Source organism: Phaenicophaeus curvirostris, chromosome 1 (genome assembly GCF_032191515.1).
Source record: "Phaenicophaeus curvirostris isolate KB17595 chromosome 1, BPBGC_Pcur_1.0, whole genome shotgun sequence".
NCBI lineage: Eukaryota > Metazoa > Chordata > Aves > Cuculiformes > Cuculidae > Phaenicophaeus > Phaenicophaeus curvirostris.
In genome coordinates, this window is record NC_091392.1 from 188,117,242 (window position 1) to 188,135,891 (window position 18,650).

Consider the following 18,650-nt stretch of genomic DNA (forward strand, 5'->3'; position numbering starts at 1 on the left):
GTAGAAAACCTTCTCTTACAGGAAGTTGTCAAGATCCTTGAAAATGGGTTAATTCGTGGGCGAGAGTATGCTGAGTAAGCTGGGTGATGGACAGATTTTTAGTCCGGTTTGTTCAGCTTCTGCAGAGTCACTTGTGAGACATGATTTGGCTTTGTTATGGAGAACTTGTCCGTTTCAGTTGATGGACGTTGGATGTAAATGATGCAGCTCTTAGTGCATGCCGTCAGTTTTCTGGAAACAGTGATGACAGCTGTGCTCTGGGGAAGTGTTTTGGTGCTTCACCTTGGCCTAGCCAATGCATGAAAGGCCATCGGTTCTTCAGAGCAGACTTAGTAGCACTGATTTTTTTTAAAGTTTTCGTTCAGCTCATGCAGCACCCGTTTATTGAGCTTCTTTGATTTTCCAGTTTGGTGCAAATGTCAAGCAACTGTTGAATGGTCAATGTTTAGTTGGCTAAGAAGGCCAATGGCATCTTGGCTTGTATCAGAAATGGTCTGACCAGCAGGTCCAGGGAGGTTATTCTCCCTCTGGACTCGGCACTGGTGAGACCGGTCCTCGAATCCTGTGTTCAGTTCTGGGCCCCTCACCACAAGAAGGATGTTGAGGCTCTGGAGTGAGTCCAGAGAAGAGCAACAAAGCTGGTGAAGGGGCTGGAGAACAGGCCTTATGAGGAATGGCTGAGAGAGCTGGGGTTGTTTAGCCTGGAGAAGAGGAGGCTGAGGGGAGACCTTATTGCTCGCTATAACTACCTGAAAGGAGGTTGTGGAGAGGAGGGAGCTGGCCTCTTCTCCCAAGTGACAGGGGACAGGACAAGAGGGAATGACCTCAAGCTCCACCAGGGGAGGTTTAGGCTGGACATGAGGAAAAAATTCTTCACAGAAAGGGTCATTGGGCACTGGCAGAGGCTGCCCAGGGAGGTGGTTGAGTCCCCTTCCCTGGAGGTGTTTAAGGCACGGGTGGACGAGGTGCTAAGGGGCATGGTTTAGTGTTTGATAGGAATGGTTGGACTCGATGATCCGGTGGGTCTCTTCCAACCTGGTTATTCTATGATTCTAGTTCTTCTGCAGCTTCTCGTTTTGCATGGGTCTGTTTCAAAAGTGGCCCTTAATTGTTGCCCACTATCGCAGAGTGGTGTCTGTAACCCTTCTTCTTTTCAAGGCTCTCAGTTCCATTACAGAATTTTTGGAACCGATGTCAAGCTGTACATTTGTTGACGGCCCCCTGGCCAAATGCTGGTCTGAGATTGCTAGCAGTTACTGTTGCTTTGCATCACCTTTTGAACTTGGGCTACAAAATTGCTCTAATTAGCATTTTTTTCAACTTAAATTTGACAGCTTAACATAAAAAAGAATAAACAGTGAAACTAAAACCATTTGTTTAACTAAGTAGAATGTGTTTTGCACTTCAAAATTGTGTAAGACGTGAACGTAGTTAAATAAAAGTTTAATCCAAAATGGGCATCAGAGTTTACAATTCCCAAACCAGCCATTATTTTTGCACTAACATAAAATATCGTAGTCCATGTCCCCTGGAGATCATTTCAGTGGCAACTGTGGATGGCAAGTGAGTTGTTGAAATTTGAAATGTAAGTGAGAAATTCTGTAGTGAAACTTTTACTAAAAAAAAAAAAATATTAAAAGGAATGTGTTTAACTATTGTTGTGTTCAATTGCTACGTTAATTTGGGTTCTTTCTCTTCAGAAGGCTGTATATGATTCAATGGCTTTATAACTACAAAGAGAGCTTTATAATAAAGAAGGCATTTCTATTATATCTGAAGCGATACAGAATGAACAATTTTGGGAACCATTAAATTACAAGGAACGACTAGATGTTCCCTGACTGTGTAAGTAGGGATGTGTGCTTATGTTTTGATTTAGAGCCGTGCTAGGCATTAAAAATACCATGTTCTAGGTACACTACCTCTAAACTTCAGGTTTTCCTAGAAAGTCAGGTGTGTGATTAGCATGTGAGTGAGGCTGAAAAACTGAAGGAAGCTTTTTTTTTTTTTTTGTAGTTACAAGGTGAAATGAGACCCCTGATGAGTGAAATGGGAGGTAAAACTCTTTAAAACTAAAGAATAGATGCAAAATCAGTCTGATAAATTTGGACAAGTGAAGCAGTTTGGAGGATGGTCTGCTGAGGACTAAAATGAAGAAGGTTATGGAGAAGTGAGAGATTGCAGCTAAAATGACAAACGGTGATGAAGTTGTGGTGTTTTTACAAAAGCCAGTAGAGGTTTGGTAGGACTTGCAGTTGTCTGTGTTTAGAAGAGATGGGACTGGGAAATTACGATAGAAAAGCAAGAGTTGGAAGCCCAGTCAGGAAGAGAGAATTTGAGAAGGGCAGGAGGATGTGGTCTATCAGTCAGTTCAGCATCAGGTTCCTGTGTTGGGAGAAAGCAGGCATTCCACCTTCCCAGAAAGCAAGAGAGGAAAAGCTCGTGCACTCGATCAATTAGAAAGTATAGAGTACTGCATAATTTAAGATGTGTTTCATCCTATGTAATTTTGCATGACAGTAGTAGGCCTTTTCATTTGAACTCGTTACCTTCAGCCCCCTTTACCTTGATGGAGAGAAAAGGGTGCTTGTAAGAGGAGGTGAACTATGCCCTCAAAATACATGTCTAAAATAAGCCAGATAAACTGCACTCCAGAAGTGCCTGTTTCTCTCCATTGACTATAAAAGGAGTGTGGTGTGATTAATATAGATAGAGATGTCTCCGTTGGAGGCGCTTATATTTAGCTGACTGAATTCCTTTGGTGCTTTTTATGAACATTTAATTATCCATCAGTTCACTCAGTGCTGTCTCCAAAGTTCTAAGTACTGTACCAGAGCCAGTCTGTGTGAAATCATGGTTGTCAGCAGGTGAAGAAGATTCAGAGCACTTGGTAACCAAAAAGGATTCGGTGTAGTGCGCTTTTTGAGTTGATACAATGTGCGTGTGCTTTTGTTCAGTGCTCTGTTGTGTCGGTTACTGCATTATTATAAGGCTATCTAGGCTATCTTGGAGCTTCATGACTGTAATTCAAAACTAGCCCTTGTTTGGATGGCACATAGTTGAAATCAGCACCCTGGTGTGTGTCAGGAGAAGCCAGTGTGTAATTAAAAACTGTTAGATATGATGTCATGGTAACATTCTTTGCTTTCTGAGCATTACTTTTAGTGGCGTGTTAATTTATTTTGCTCCCTCTTCTGGGGACCAATGCATACACTTAGATGTCAATATTATTGATAGCTCTCAGCTCTTTCTGGGCTGCCTCCCATCTCTGCCTTTTCTGAAGATGAGGTCACTGAGTGTTTTGAAGTACTAGTGTATTTTACGATAGAACAGGGTAAAATCATGTTCACTGCAATAAAGGTAGGCTCTTAAGAGCCTCTTGTGTTGCATTAACAAGGCATTTCAAGGAAGTAGAATATCAAATTAATGTTTCATGTTAAAGATATTAATGCCTTGTTGTTTAATCCCTCTTATGGCATAGAGGCAGGAGGAGGTAATACTTGAAACAACTTCCTTCCTTGCCTTCCCCTTTACACAAATGAATATTAAAAATTTAAAAGTGTGGGTCAGAATGTCTTAAGAATATTTTCTATTGAGTCGGGGTTGAGGGAGGTAAGCAGTCTTCAGCAGAAGTGCTCTGGTCCCCTTGCTTGGCAGGAGGGGATCCACAAACGCAGTAGTTCCCACAAAAACCAAGACATATAGAGGGAGCAGAAGAGCGTGCTGAGACTCAGTATCAAGCTGTGCCTTGCTCAGGTGTGGAAGAGCTTGTGGGGCTCCCTTCCCTTTGGGCTTTTTAAGATATTATTGATATAAACTGATCTATAAATGATGGATTTTTTTTTTCCTGGCTTTGTCTTATAGATAGAAGGACTCCAATAAAGTTTACTTATTTTGTTCTTTGTTAATCATGTCTCTTTTTTTTTATACACAGTTGGTGGTCCAGGTCCTAGTTCTCTAGCAGTACCCTGGCTTCTTTGGGTCTTTTATGTATTGCATACAGGTATAATACTAATATTTTTCTGAAATACTGCTTTTTTTATTTCCCAGCTGTGGTTTGTCTGTATGCTTTGAAGCATCTGCAGTGATGCAGCTATAGTTTAAGGGCCTGTGTGACTAGTGTTATTAACAGTTGCTATCAGTCGCTTTCATGCATCTATAAGTATGCAATAAATAGATGTGCATAGAGACAGAACTACGAAACTGTTTCTCGCTTCCCACTGACAGTAACTTGTGAAATGTAGCTGACCTATGTGACACAGGACTGGTCGTGTTGATTGTGTCCTCCTCATCTCATTTGTGACTGCATCCATCTTGATCTATTAGATGGAGTCTGTGAATAAAAGGGAAAGCTGCCTTGCCAGATTGCAAAAAGTGCAGTAAAGCAATTGATTGATGTAAATCAGTTGCAGTACATGAAAAATTTAAGGTAAAACTATTGTTTTGCTTTTCTTGGTTAAAATGGATGTTTTCCTGTTTTGCTTGTGCTTACTTTTGAGGTTTTAAAAATTTTGCTACAAGTAGTGGGTTTCTAAATAATATTTATTTTCTAAATAATATTTATTTTCATATTTATTTTTTTAAATATCACCACTTCATGGGGTGGGGAGGGGGCAGGTTGTGAAATCTTTCTCTGAAAGAAAACAGAGCCAATATGAATTTGTGAATTGCTTTGGCTGTCCCATAAGTATTCCTGATGAAAAAAAAATTAGCTGGAAGATCTTCCACCTGTGCTTGAGTTCTCTTCTTAAAGAAATTAAGTAAGCCTGAACAAACCTTCCAGCAAAATGCTGAGTTGCTGAGTAGAATCGTAGCATATCTCATGTTGGAAGGGACCCATAAGGATCATAGGATCCCATTCCCTGCGCCATGCAGGACTACCAAGGACTAAACCATATGAGTACAACTTCTCTGAACAGGCAGGACACATCAGCTCAGAGGCTTGCTCATAAACATGTGGACCCAGTCTATAAGTAGTAAATGCAGACGAGGTTAAAAGCCATTGGGAGCTCATCTGCAGAAATCAGCAGGAAGTCATTTCTGACATTATGTGTAGAAATGAGCTGTGTTACTTCTCTGTGCTGTGCCCGGTGCAATTTTTTTCTTGGAGTTTTTCTAAGGAGAAGAGGGACCTTAAATATTTACTGATGGTAACAACATAGTACTACATTATCTGAAAACTACTTACTTCTGCAACCTTCCACTGTTTTCTTAAGGATTTGAGTGCCCTGAGGATAAGTAGGTCCATGTCTTTCTGAGGGTCCCTGGCTCTGGGCTGCTTCTCCCTCCCAGCTTCTACCCAGAGTACAGTGCTTTGTGCCCTGTCTTGCTTCCGCTTATCCCTTTAAAGAGGGAGCAATATGATACCAAAGCATTGGTGATTTCATTTGGGATGGAAAGGTTCTGTATTAATTTGTTCAAGTTGGTGATAAGGATTTAAGTAGGTTTGACACTGAGGAGAACCTTCCATTTTTCCGTATCAACTTTTACCCTCTGAAGAGCAAGGCTGTATGAAGGAAGTCTGAGAGGTAGGCAAGTAGCAAGTCTGCTGTACGACTAGGACTTCACTTTATGCATCCCTTCCATCATCCCCAAACAGATTATATTGCACAACCAAATGATGAATGTGAAAACACTTCTAAAGGTGCAGTCCTGAGCTCAAGCTCTCTGTAGCCGCAAGAGGTTAAATCTAGATTCTCAAAGAAGCAGTTGAAGTGGGAATCTGAAGACTGATCTTGTAGCTGTAATCATGTATTTGAAACCTGACTTTTTTTCCAGGAGTGTATGTAAGAGAAAATCAGTCTAGACTAAGTTGATAGTATCTTTTGTCAAAGATGCTTTCGAGTAGAGATGGTAAAATTAACTTATGTGCAAACAAACATTTGCAGTGAATTCTTGAATTATGCTCATAGGAAGCATTGCTGTCTGACCAGTGAAGACCAGAGCAGAAGATTTTAATGCAACTGTTGTTTTCCTCATGTCCGAGTTCTTATTTGGGTGTATATCAAGGCAACGCTTATATCCTGATACTGCTGTGGTGAGCTTTGCAGTGAGAGCAAGGGATGTTCCACCCAGTTATAATTGCCAGTAGGTGCCTGTTGCTGCAAAATGTTTCTCCGAAGTAGTTGGTTCTTACTAACCCTTTTTACTTTGATTTGTCCGGGAATCTTTGTGGACTTGGCTATTCCTCTTCCCCTTCCAAGATATCACGTGGAGGAAGGTACGGGTTAGTAGTGTTTTGTGCTCTAATCTGCCAGTTACTCGTGTAGGACAGCCTATCAAATGGGCAGAAATGGACTGCAGCTCTGATCATCTGGCTAAGGGGATTAATGTAATCTAATGCAGTGTGTTAGTATCAGAGAGATTCCGAAGAGCAGAAGAGGTTTGGAGGCTGAGTGTGTGAGTTGGGAGGGGAGGAGTATAAAACCCCTCAAGAATTCAGTAGCTATTTCAATTTGCCAATTTTGTAGTTAATATACTGTGTGCGGCAAAATGTATTCTCTGGAGCATGGGCGCATACTCGATGGAGAGGGATCAAAGGATGGTTGCTATCAAGTTTCTATTTAGCATAAACAACTGTAAAAAAGTAACACCTTGTGCCAAAATTTTGTCTTAGATTTCATATTATTAAATCAAGTGCAGAAATATTTTTGATGTTTAAAGCATTTATCTACTGTTTCCTGTAGCTTGCTTAGTCTTATTAGGCATATAAAGATGTTGGTCTATAACTGGGTGTTATATAATTGTGGGTATGTTTAACTTTATTTAGTTAAGGCAGTAAAATCACATTCTGTGTACTTATGTAGTAGTTGATAAATATATTTATATCGAGGCATTCTGTTGTTTTGACAAATAATAGGTCATTAATGTCAAAGTCAACTTAAAATCTGAATCCACAGCTACCCTGCAGGCACAGAAGTAAATACAGGCTCTATTAGTTTGCCTGACATGTCGCAGCTAAACCGCACTAGAATAAGTTTGACCATTTCTGCCACATTCTGGTCATGTCTGAAGTGTCTGTAGACAAGCTGCTAGTTTCAACTACAGAATCAGGGATGCTGTTCACAGCCTGTCTTTTTTTCATTCCCCTGTTACTTTAAGCATATTTTAAACCTGGGAACTTCTTGGCTATTTCTATTGCTATGCAACTGAAAAGTAAATGACTTGAAACTGGACTTCTGAGATAAGTGTCTGTCTGAGGAGGACATTAGCACATACGAATGGTGCTCGGCTGCAGTGAAAGAATTGCATGAGGGAGCTGCCAAGAGTCTATGGTTCTGTATACCGGAGGTGCCCCTGGGGCTGGTTAATTGGGAGTGTGTGGACTTGTCAATCCTATCCCTCCAGCACTGGCTCTAAGTACCCTGGAGCTCCCATTTTATGGCTTAAATTCCTTGTTGACTGCTTGCCTCATGCTTTATTTTTTTATCATGTGAAGACTTGGGGAGTAAGGAAGAAAGGAGTGTGCATGTATATTTGAGAGAAAAGTTAAAATTTGATACAGACTGTATTCAGAGATGCTTTACAATTATAAACTGACACCTCTTGTGTATCATAGGTTGGTTAGGGTCATAGGGTTTTATACTGGTAATTTAACTGGGCCCCTATGGTGCCAAGGGGTGTTTTCATTGCCAGGTAGTTGACTGCTTAATAAATCTATCCAGTGGTATATAAGAAAATTTTATGGTACAGTCAACTTCTTCCTGTTTTCAGCTTTTAGGAACAGGACAGCTGCTAGACTTTTCAGGTGGCTTGGTTCACATGTGAATTTTGAGTCCTTTATTTTTTTCTTAGGAGCTCTTTCTTCTTAGTTACTCATCAAATTATTTTAAGAGGTGGTCAGCACTAAACAAAATAATAATTTTAGAAAGGCCATAAAGCAAACTGCTGAACAAGATAACACTGCTTGGTTTTTATCAGCAGTAATGCAACCAGGTGTATAAAAAGGCTGTATAAGTTGCTCCCACAGGATGCAGACTCTGGAAAAATTGCCATGTTAAAAAAAACCAAACTCTCCTCCATTCCCCAAGCTCTTCATTCTTCCCCAGTTTTAATAGCAAAGCTTTGATATATCAGTTACATTCTTTTTGTTGAGAGTTATGTGGCAGACTTGAGATGTGGAGAAGTTTTGTCTAAAGCTTTATTTAAGGGAATGTAAAATAATTTGGAACTTTAAAACTGATGGGGAAAGGAATTAGGGTTGTTTGTACAGATGGGGTTAGAATGGAAATATTTAATCTACATGTAGGTATTTCCAGAATAGCTCATGTGATTTGGTAATGTGATCCACCTTTTCTGTGAAGAAAGGGCATTCTGGGTGTTGTAGCCAATTTAGTAACCTAGTCCTGAGTATTTTTTTCGCTTCTTCCTGGTTTAGACTAGTTTAACTCCATTGAATTCCATGAGTTCGTATTGAACTGGAGCTGATATAAAGTGAGAGAAGGATCCAATTGAAGTAATTATCAATAACACTGCTGAGAATATTCAAGTGATATTGAGTCAGCCTTTCGTTTATGATTTGAAATTGAATAACATCATTGCTGCAGTCTGACTTGCACTAGCATGTAGGATGTATGCGAGATCAGGGAGAAGCATTGTTCTTTAATGTCCTGGCAAGTGGGGAATTAGCTGGAGGAGGGTGTAAGCCTGTAGTAAGTTTTGCAGAAAGACTGAAAATCTCTCTGGTTTATTCTCTGAATGTATTAGTGATTTTCCATCTCCTGGATGGAGATGCACTGTTGATAGCAGATAGGGAAGCCTGCATTTTTCATCTGTAAACAGTGGTAGTTGAAGGGGAAACTCACTTCTCCAGTGTTCCTAATACAGTGTCACTGGTGTTTGCCGAAGTGTAGCAGGTTGGTGCTGCTGGAGAAAAATAAAGCTTTCAAAGTTTTCATATGTATTTGGTCCTTTTTGCATGAGATATGAGCCAGTAATGATAAATGTGGCATTATTTTTAAAGCTACTTTTTCCTTTTGAAATGGTTTGGCACAGGTTCTGAAGCATAGTTGTTGAATAAAGAAACTTCCCAGCAACTGCCCTTTGATTACTTCTAAATGTAGGTTACAGCTGTCCTTTTGGGTAAGGCAAATAGCTCAGCGTGTGAGAAACTGACACCTTTTTCTCTCCTTTTCAGAGTATCTCCTCTACAGAAGTCTGAAATAGTAGACATGGTCAAGAAACACGTCAATGCCATAACACTTGCCATTGGGGATGGTGCCAACGACGTAGGAATGATCCAGACGGCTCACGTTGGAGTGGGGATCAGCGGCAATGAGGGCATGCAGGCAACCAATTGCTCAGACTATGCTATTGCACAGGTCAGAAGCAAAAGAGAGCAACTGCTGTATCCTGTTGTCAGAGTTACACTGCGTGGCCCTGCTGTGCTTGATCACTTCTACTGGCCTTCAACTAGGAGCATATTTGCTTGTTTCCATCTTAAGGCAGCGGTCTGAAATGGATATCTTAGATATATTTTTAGGACTCTCATTACTAGATTTTGTATGCTGCAGGGCAAAGCTCCGCCTCCCCTCAAAGTTGCAGTTTCCTCTTGACAGCTGATTGAAATCTTGTTTCTCCAGTAATCAGGGAGAAGCACTTTGTGAAGGTTATGTTAACATGCTTTTAAGCCCAACTTATCTCTCTTGATGCAAACTTTCTTTTCTTACTATGACTAGGCATTATAATCAGGTGTGTAAGAGTTTGGGAAATGTTGAAAAATTATTCTTTTGAGGTGTCTCCTTTTTGTTTGTTTTTTTTAATTATTCCTTTCACCCTTATGATGTTGAAAAGAATGAGTCACAGTTCCAGAGAGCTGGCCAGCATTTTCATTTTAGGTGTTTTGCATGTTATTTAGGTGATTGCTCCCAAACTATCACATCAAATTTGGCACCAGTAACTTCAGCTGGAGAGAAAAGTAAAAAAGCCTTAAAAAGACTTAAGAAAGGAAGGAGGTGCTTCAGTTGCTTTACATCCTCTGAATACTATTTACAACTGAGATGCTCTATGTGTTTGAGACTGATCACAGAGCAAGAACAGATGAAGCTGACAGGAAACAGAGACAATCCACTGTTTCCTCAGTGATCCATGAGCATCAGCTGATATTCCCTTCTGCCAGGATGCAGGCAGATTTGCTCTACCAAGTGATACGAAATGCTATCAATTTTTGATAATTCCAGTAGGAGGTGAGGTTTTGTAAGGATCATGTTGCTGTTGGCACAGATAACTGCTTATTGTGTTTACCCTGTTGTGAAGCAAAGTGGCAGTCATGTGTCCCTGCTCTGTTCTGCGGTCTGATGAAGTACCCTGGCTTTCAGACTTGAATAACTGATATCTTTAACGAATTTGTCTTAAGTTTTAAGTTGTTTTACCAAAGGCTTATTCTGTCATAAACACCGTAATTGTGAAGTCTGTGGTATTGTGGAATGACTTTCTAATTTAACTTCTGTAGATAATATATTGCTTTGGCTGTGTGTCTTATTTGAAAACTCTTTACTTAGACTTTCTTAGATAACGTATTGCTTCCATTTTAGTAAACAAGCGTAAGCAACGAGAGTTTGCATACTTGATTTCTTTTGCATTAGTTAGAGTAATGGTAAATCTGAAGAAGCAATTCCATGTGCGTTTGTTGCTTCTGCGTTAACAAGCCCCCCTGTCTTTGGTTTTAATGATAGAATGTGGAAGTAAGTTGGTTTTGGTTTAAATTCCAGACAGGAAGTCACTGACAACAGCAATGAATCTTCTTAGTTCAATATGAAATAAAAGCTGGTCACACCAGCACAGAATTTTAACTTTAAAAAATATTAAACCACTGTTGAATTGTATTTTTTATGTGATTGTGTAGAATAACTTTGTGCTGATTAAAAAACATATAAAGGAATCCCCCTTGTAAAGGAGACTCGGAGTGCATGGTAATGTGTTTCCAAAAAGGCATTCAAAAGAAAAACTTGTTCTCTGTGGAGTGTTTTTCTTTTAGTGACTACATAGAGCTCCCACTGAAGTGTTACTGTATGTGCATGCCTTGAAGGCAGAGCATGTTCTTATTGAGTAATTTAAGATGACCACTATAATGTAGCATCTCATGTTCAAATAGTATTTCAATTGCAGCGGTGCCTGAAGAAGGCATTTATGTGAGAGAGAGCCTCTGGATGGGCTTGTTCGGGATTCAGGGTGGAATCAAAGCATAAAGTAAACAAAAATAAAAGGACAACGTGTATCTGACTACTCCAAATAGCTTCTTCAAGTGCAACGAGTATCTGTTTGAATGATACTGTTCCCTTGCAATAATACTGCACCTGTGATCCATATTTAGAGAATTTCAAAATCAAATGACCTAACTGTTCAGAGAGACAGTAGTAGAATTGAAAAACTTTTTTCTTCAGTAAAAGGCTTTATCATCTTAATCCAGAGAGCTTTGGATGTCTAGGGACAGTTCACTTTTCTTAACTAGGGAAACTTCTTTGTTAAACTAACATTCGTGTTTCAGTTTTCTTTGGAAGGTTTTGCTTGCATTTTAGATGCATTTTCCCTGTCTTAAAACACATACCCCATGCTGCCAATATGTCATTACCTCATCCTTTAGTCAAGATGAGGGCATCTTTCTGAAAACATAATCTTCGTGTAAAAAGAATTGTGGTGGCATTGATAGAAACAACTGTGAAAACTTACTGAAAACTTACTGGCCTTATTGATTTTTTTCTGATTTAAAACTCCATAAATGTAGTAGTGCCCAAACAATGGCAGTGCATTAGTAGAGCCCTGTCCCTGCAGTTGCTCGTGCGTGCCAGTTGTTGTGTGTTTGTGTAAATTCAGTGACCAGCATCAAAACCAATATAATTGCTTGCCAAGTCTTAATAGGATTCCTCACCCATGTGAACAGGCTCAGAAGTCTTAAGATAGGTTATTAGTATCTTCCTTGTTGTACTATGCAGTGCACTCATTTTCATGAGAGTACAGACAGTAGAGCAATTGATAGTAGGATTTTTCTTTGACTTGAACTCTAGAGAAATCTCCATCTGAGATGGTCACTTGTTAGACTCCGCAGAGAGAGCAGTTTGTAGGGTGTGTCTAACTGTTCTCTGCAAGAGGCATTTGAGGTGACTTGGCAGGATGTAGCGACAGGTTTCCCAGTACTGCTGGTAGGTTTTGTCCGTGAATTTTGATGAGGAGAGTTGTAGCTGTGCTGCATATTAACTGAAGCATTAGGTGTCGTATAGGTCAACTGCTCCCTTGTGAGTGGCCCACGTGAAGTCCTGACTCAAGTTGGACAGACACTGAACCGTGAAATTCAGTTCATTGTAGTTGCTTTCCTTCTTTTTTGCTGCCATATCCTAACAAATCTGAGTTGCTGGTGCATAGGAGAGAGGCTATTCTTACAGGATTTGTAGTTCAGTGATTTCAGTGCTGGAAATCATCGGAGCAGAGCTATCTTTTGACAGTCCTAATTCATTACTGTGGCTTTCAATTTAAATAAGTTTTAGTTTAAAATAAATTATCTAGAATCTTAATTTAGGAAGTCAAACTTTTCCTGTTAAGTCACTTCATGGTAAAAGAAGCAAAGCAAATAATGCTTTCCCATCTTAATGCTATCCTGGTGTCTAAGAACCCTTCAGGTACACACGTGCTGAATGGTAGAGTCACCAGTTTAAGCTGTCTGTAACTGGAATGCTGCAGGCCATAAAATGGTTCACTGACAAAGCCAAGATTAGAAAATTTTGCTTCTCCTAGGCTGCACTGAGTCAGTTTCTGTAAAAGTCTGTTTTCAAAACTGCTGAATTGAGAAGCTGCATTTGAGCTCTATCTGTGGTTCGAACTAGGATTAAAAGGTGTCTGTTTTTCAAGATTCATTTTCTTGCCCTTTTGAAAGATCTTCTGTTTTTCTTTAGACAATATTTTAGGTGCTTTGTATAACACATGATCGTATACATTTTGTGGGCTGAAAATGTGAGCATTCATTGTCTGTAAAAGACTCTATTTTTCCACATGTGTTCTGCCCTTGTGCATTTTATTTCAGGTCAAGACAGTTCTAATTACCAGACTGTTAATTTAATGCAGAGAAAGAACCTTGCAAGCCCTCAAACACAGGAATCCTCTTTTACTATGAAATGAAGAATTCATATTCAGTCCACAAGGCTACGTTATGCTAACCTTGCTTGATTTGTCTATCAGAATAGTAAGAGCAATTGAAGACTTCTTGGTCTTCAAAGGCAGTGAAGACTATTTACACATTCAGAGGTTTTGCTACAAAAAAAAGTCTTTTCTTGTCAATATTGTGATGTTTTCTGCATGTGTATTCTGCTGGCCTATTTAAATGTTTCATTTGAACAGCTTTAATAGCTGATTTGCTTGTGGTTGTTTTGGGGTTTTTGTTTAGGGTTTTTTTCTTTTTGTCTCCCGTCTGAGGGCAGGGTTTTACTTCAATTTTTTAAAATAGTTCTTCCTGTTTGTAGAATCTTGTTTTCTCTCTTTCAGTTTTCCTACTTGGCGAAGCTGTTGTTGGTCCATGGAGCTTGGAGTTACCATCGAGTTACCAAGTGTATACTGTATTGCTTCTACAAGAATTTGGTTCTGTATATTATTGAGGTAAGACTAGCTAAATGGATGGGTCTCACTGGCACTTACTCCTCAAATCTTCTCTTATAAAAACAAAACCTCATCTGAATGAATTGAACTAAAAGGACTGACATTTTTTTTTTCCGTCTTTAACAACTTAAATTTTTATCTCCTTTCTCAGTTGAAATAGTCACCTTGAATCCTGCAATGTTAGCAGGAGGAAAGCTGAAGGTTTCAGTACAGCGTAGCCTTGGATATGAGATGTCAGGGACAAAGTTCATTCCTACTGTGCAGATGTTTTTGTTGAGAGCTTCAGTGTATTCGTGGAAATAAATATTTCAGTTGGAGAGTTAGAGCATATATTTATAAAACTTAAGTTTGGGGCTAAAATTAAATTAGGAGTTCATTTAATAGAATCAGGAAAAACTTCATAGGCTAAAAAGATAGCTATTGCTTCCAAATTCTAAAAACTGTAGCTTAGCTGGAAGTCAACTTAGTTTGCCTTCTTTTTTGGAAAGAGAGGACATAATTTTGCCCTATAATGCTAGGGAAATTATTAAATTAATCAGGTTATTTTCTTTAATATTTACAACGTAACTCTGTTTTGAAAAATTGCCTGAAGTGTCAAGTAGTGAAATCAGATTTTTTAAGAGGGCTGAAGACTGTTACGAAAACTAACACATTGCATTTCAGCCTGCTTAGACAGGAAGGTAGTTCTTGTACTTCAGGATATAGTCTTGAATTTATGAAGGATCAGGAAGGGATGTTTATTGTGTGCTGTTGCTTAGTTAAAAACGCACGAGGAACTTGAACTCAATGGGCTGGTCACTTCAGTATCATGTGGCCACTTGGTACAGCGATTTCAACATTGGTCATCAGTTTTATTTGTAACGTCTATATGTGTTTATTGGGTTTTCTATTTCTTTCTTCAATTCAACAGACATGAATGAGGTTAAGAGCTAAGAAAGTTAGAGCATTTATAATCAGGTAGCTAGTTATATTGGTTACAAGACAGTGGGTAAGGAATGTTTTACTTGTCAGTGAATCGTATCATGGTCAGTGTGCATAAATGTGACTGTCAGGGTTTCATCTTATGTATGATGTTAGACTCTTAGAGAACAAACATTCTTTGCTAACTTGTTCCATTTTTTTCCTGTGCTAACTATTTCTGAATTAGCTCTTGGCTTGTATAATTTCAACACAGATTAATCTGCTTAAGAGTTACACGATGCCATCCCAGTGTTTTGCTGCAGTGGTCGAGAGGCAGGATGATTGAGTGATATACAGTATGCTACATTTCTGAAATATGACTTGATTTTTTTTTAATTTTAACCATCCAAACCTTGGTTTTGTTCCAAGAGAATGGTAGTTCAGTGCTTAGCACTCCTGCAGTGATGCTTGTGCATATAGTATGTTCCTGATTGTTTCCCATCACTCTCTACATGTTTAATATTTACTTGTACTTACTGCCTGGATGCATGGTGTATAGAGAATAATCTTTTAGCATCGTAATGAGACAGGGAATTGAACTTGAACTGCTTTCTAAGTTGATCTTATGAAGGTTTGTACCAAGTAAATATTTATAGAATTGAATCAAAAAACGTATCGGTCAATATGACTGTCAGCTTTACCTTTGTTACTGTATCTGTTTTATTTCAATAAAGCTTTAACACCTGAGGATTAACTATAGCAAATCTTATATAAATGAGTTTTGCAGTAGTGAAGCACTGGGGCCCATCATAATTTCTATTCCCTAATAGTTTCCAAATATCAGAGAGAAATAAGAGAAGCTACTCAGGCTCAGCACATACAGCATCTGGACACAACTTGTAGAGGCATACATTAAGATTAAACCTAACTTTAATTAAACAGTGATAAATGGTGGAGGAGAACATAATTCTGTCTCCTGACCTAGGATCCAAATATTGGTATGTTAAAACTCTAGTAACTACACTTAGACTTTTGTCTTAATACCTACCACTCTTATACAAGGATGATCCAAATTGTGCTATCTCCAAAACATGAAATTTCATCAGCTTTTGTTCTGTTTCTGGGAAAAGTGGTAATTTAAAATACCGTGTTTGGTATTTGGTGGGAAGTGTGCTCAGGTGACTGGCATCATCTGCTCTGATGCTAAGAGATTCTGCTGGATTAAGGCTGGTGCTTACCTTTCTGTAATGGGCGATTCTTTGTGGAGAGACAGGGGCCTCAGGAACTGTTTTCAGCTGCCTTGATAAGTACTAAAATGTGTGCCCATATTGGGACAGTTTCATGCAGCTAGGGAGGTAATACAGCAGAAGTCAGACCTTGTTGTCTAGTGATTAATGAGGAAATGGAGATGGTGTATTGTCCTTCTCCCTTGACTAGGTCTTAATATTTTTCAAGAGGTGAATTTTACATCCTCCAAGTGATGAAGCTCAGTGAAGTCTGAGAAGATTTTGGTTTGGCTTAAGAACTGGAAACTCTGCTCTCCTTTCTCCGACCTGAACTCCTTCCCTTTGCATTTCTTTATCTTTGTCCTCCAGCAATTCTCTTTATTTCCCCCTTTGAGTTTTGAAAATACAAAACTCAAATGAAATATAAATCAAAAGCGGAAGGAGAAGCATATCCTAGAAATTCAGTCCTTTCAGTGCAATTCTTTAGCCTGGTTCTTGAGCCCTTGCATGTCACTGCCACCAAGGTGCTTCAGGGTGTAAAGCTGGGGTTGCCTTGCTTATGGCCCCACTTACTGGCAGAGGGGCACAGAGTTGTGCCTGTCCATCCACAGAGCTTGCTGACTGACGAGCCCCTGCCACGTCCCCACTCTGATGGGTCTTGCTGGATCTGTCCTAACAGTGGCAAGGAAATCTGCATACAACTCTACCAGGATAGGTGCAGGGATGAAATGTGACCATAAAGCCTTCTCTTCTTCTGTTCCTCTATTTCCCCTGTCTGGCTGTGGTAGCAGCTAAGTTACTAAAGCTGTTGCTAAGGAAAGCTAATTCAGGACCATCTTGAAACAGGTCAGTGACAGGGCTTTGGCTTTTAAAGGTTTGACAGACAAATAGATGGGCATCATTACAAAACACCATCTCATTCCATTATTTATGTAGCTGGCTTTCAACTGAGTAGTGAAACAAAAGATCTGTTTCACATCTGCCGAGCAGAAATATTTCACTGGAGATGATATAAAGTTGTCCTGATGACATCAGAGCTTTGAAATATAGCTGATTTCAAATGTAAAAGAGTACAGGAACATTGCTTTCATGTCATGCTTGGAGAAGCAGAAATACAGCAAGATCAAAGGCAGTATCAGAAATATCAGGGAAAAGTTCAAGGCATTTGGAAGTGGTTCTGTGGAAACAGTAGCATGGAGGAGAGCTTTCAGGCCAGCCCAGTGTGCAGGAAAAATGTGCTCCTTCTTCACTGGAGCAAGCTTTTTATCTGAAGGAGGTTTAATATGAGGTGGTCTTGTGTTATATATTGCAGAATAGGGGGGTGCGGTGGAGTGTAAAAATAGATGGTCCCTGTGTCAAGGTCTGACAGTGCAGGGCCACAACAGAGCAATAAACGGCAAGTGGGAGGGGAACAGTGTGTGATGCTGCACTGTCTTCTCTTCTGTCTTAAGAATCCAGAGGTAAGTTGTAAGCCCAGATGGAAAAGCAGTTTCTTTGTGGAGTCTGAGAGGGAAGTCGTATATGTGAGTAGTGTTAAACAAATAAGATGAATGTACTAAAAACCAAAATACTAGAATCATAGTTTCTCTTTTAGAGCTGATTTTTCAAGTCTGAAGAGCTCTGAGTAAACACAAAGCCTAGACAAACATGCTTTTAAATATGCAGTGGTTTGGTGAGCACAGCGAGGTCTGGCAGTGAGAGCTGTAAAGTGCTCCACATAGTCTTTGTGGTCTCCACTCCAGCCAGGGTGATAGCATGAGCTATGGAAGCACACATGAAATGTTGCTGCAAGAGGCCTTCCTCCCCTCCCCCCATTTTCATGCTTTACTGTCTACCACAACAGGTATTTCTTAAAATCTGGAAAACAGACTTGGGAATTTTAGCTCTCTCATCCAGATGGCAGGCAGAATTGTGTATATCTGATATGATAGTAAAAAATATATAGCTCAAATGCTTCTGTGTGCTTATCCTTGATTTATGTAATCTGACTTATACCTACATCCCTGTGCCTTCTGTTTCCAATTGACTTTGCAACTCTGAGGTTACAACCAGGCAGTAGAAAACCTTAAGCTGGGGATTTTTGCAATGAGTTGGACTGAAGTGAAATAACTGTTGTCATAAAAAGTAACTTTGTTAAAAGATAAGAGCAGTATTTTCCCACAGTGTTAAATTAAGAATAAGAACATCTGGCTACAAATCTCTGACAGGAGTAACAGTACAGGCAGCTAGCAGTTTGGTCATGCTTATGTCTTCAATTTATTCAGTTGCTCATTCAAATACTTCAAATGCCAGTAGACATTTACCAGTCATTACTTCAGAGTGCGTGTACTCGGTGTCTTAAGCTTATGATAATGCTGTATCATGACAAAGTGAAGTAGAATGTGTGTGTCATTTCCTTTTGGAAATCTGGCTTTTGAATTCTCACAAATGCATGCATATCCTGAATAAGTAATTTATTCTCTGTAGACGGGTTCTTTCAGATAGGCAAAAGGTGGGATTTGGTGTTCTTGAGATTGGTATCAGGTGTAAATTTAGGAAATGTATGTGCCTGAGAGAAACTTATGTGATGTCCATGAAGATGGCCTTTACAAGTGCTCTGAGGTCATGGAGAGCAGCGTGGGACAGGCAGATGTGCTGCAGGACCTAGCAAAGACCTCCATTTCTCAGAAGCAGCATGATAGTAGTGTTAGTACTAAAAGCTTTATGTTGAGGTAATGAAATCCTATCCAGAAAATGAAGGAAATTATTTTTTCATTTGTTTTTGTTGTTCATTTGGTTCTGAAAGATGTAAAAAGAAAGGTATCCAAAGGGGTAATGTTAATCAGTTCAAAAAGTGCAGAACAGTTACGGAAGTTCTAGTACAAGAAGTTGCAGACCTGGAAGTCACAGTGGTGGAGACAGAGGACCCCTTTACAACCAACCAGAAAGATTCTAATTCAAGAA

At 39.5% G+C, this 18,650-nt stretch overlaps 1 protein-coding gene across 4 annotated transcripts in view; it reads left to right on the plus strand.

The window, feature by feature from the left end:
- ATP8A2 (ATPase phospholipid transporting 8A2) overlaps nucleotides 1-18,650 on the plus strand; it is a 326,443-nt gene that overhangs the window by 174,248 nt on the left and 133,545 nt on the right. For all 4 annotated transcript variants that reach the window (XR_011339668.1, XM_069882897.1, XM_069882904.1 and 1 more), the window contains 2 exons: nucleotides 9,137-9,320; nucleotides 13,471-13,581. Coding sequence is in view for 3 of the 4 variants with exons in the window: in XM_069882897.1 (XP_069738998.1) it covers nucleotides 9,137-9,320; nucleotides 13,471-13,581 (295 nt within the window). In the remaining variant the exon portion in view is untranslated. The remainder of the gene's footprint in view (nucleotides 1-9,136; nucleotides 9,321-13,470; nucleotides 13,582-18,650) is intronic.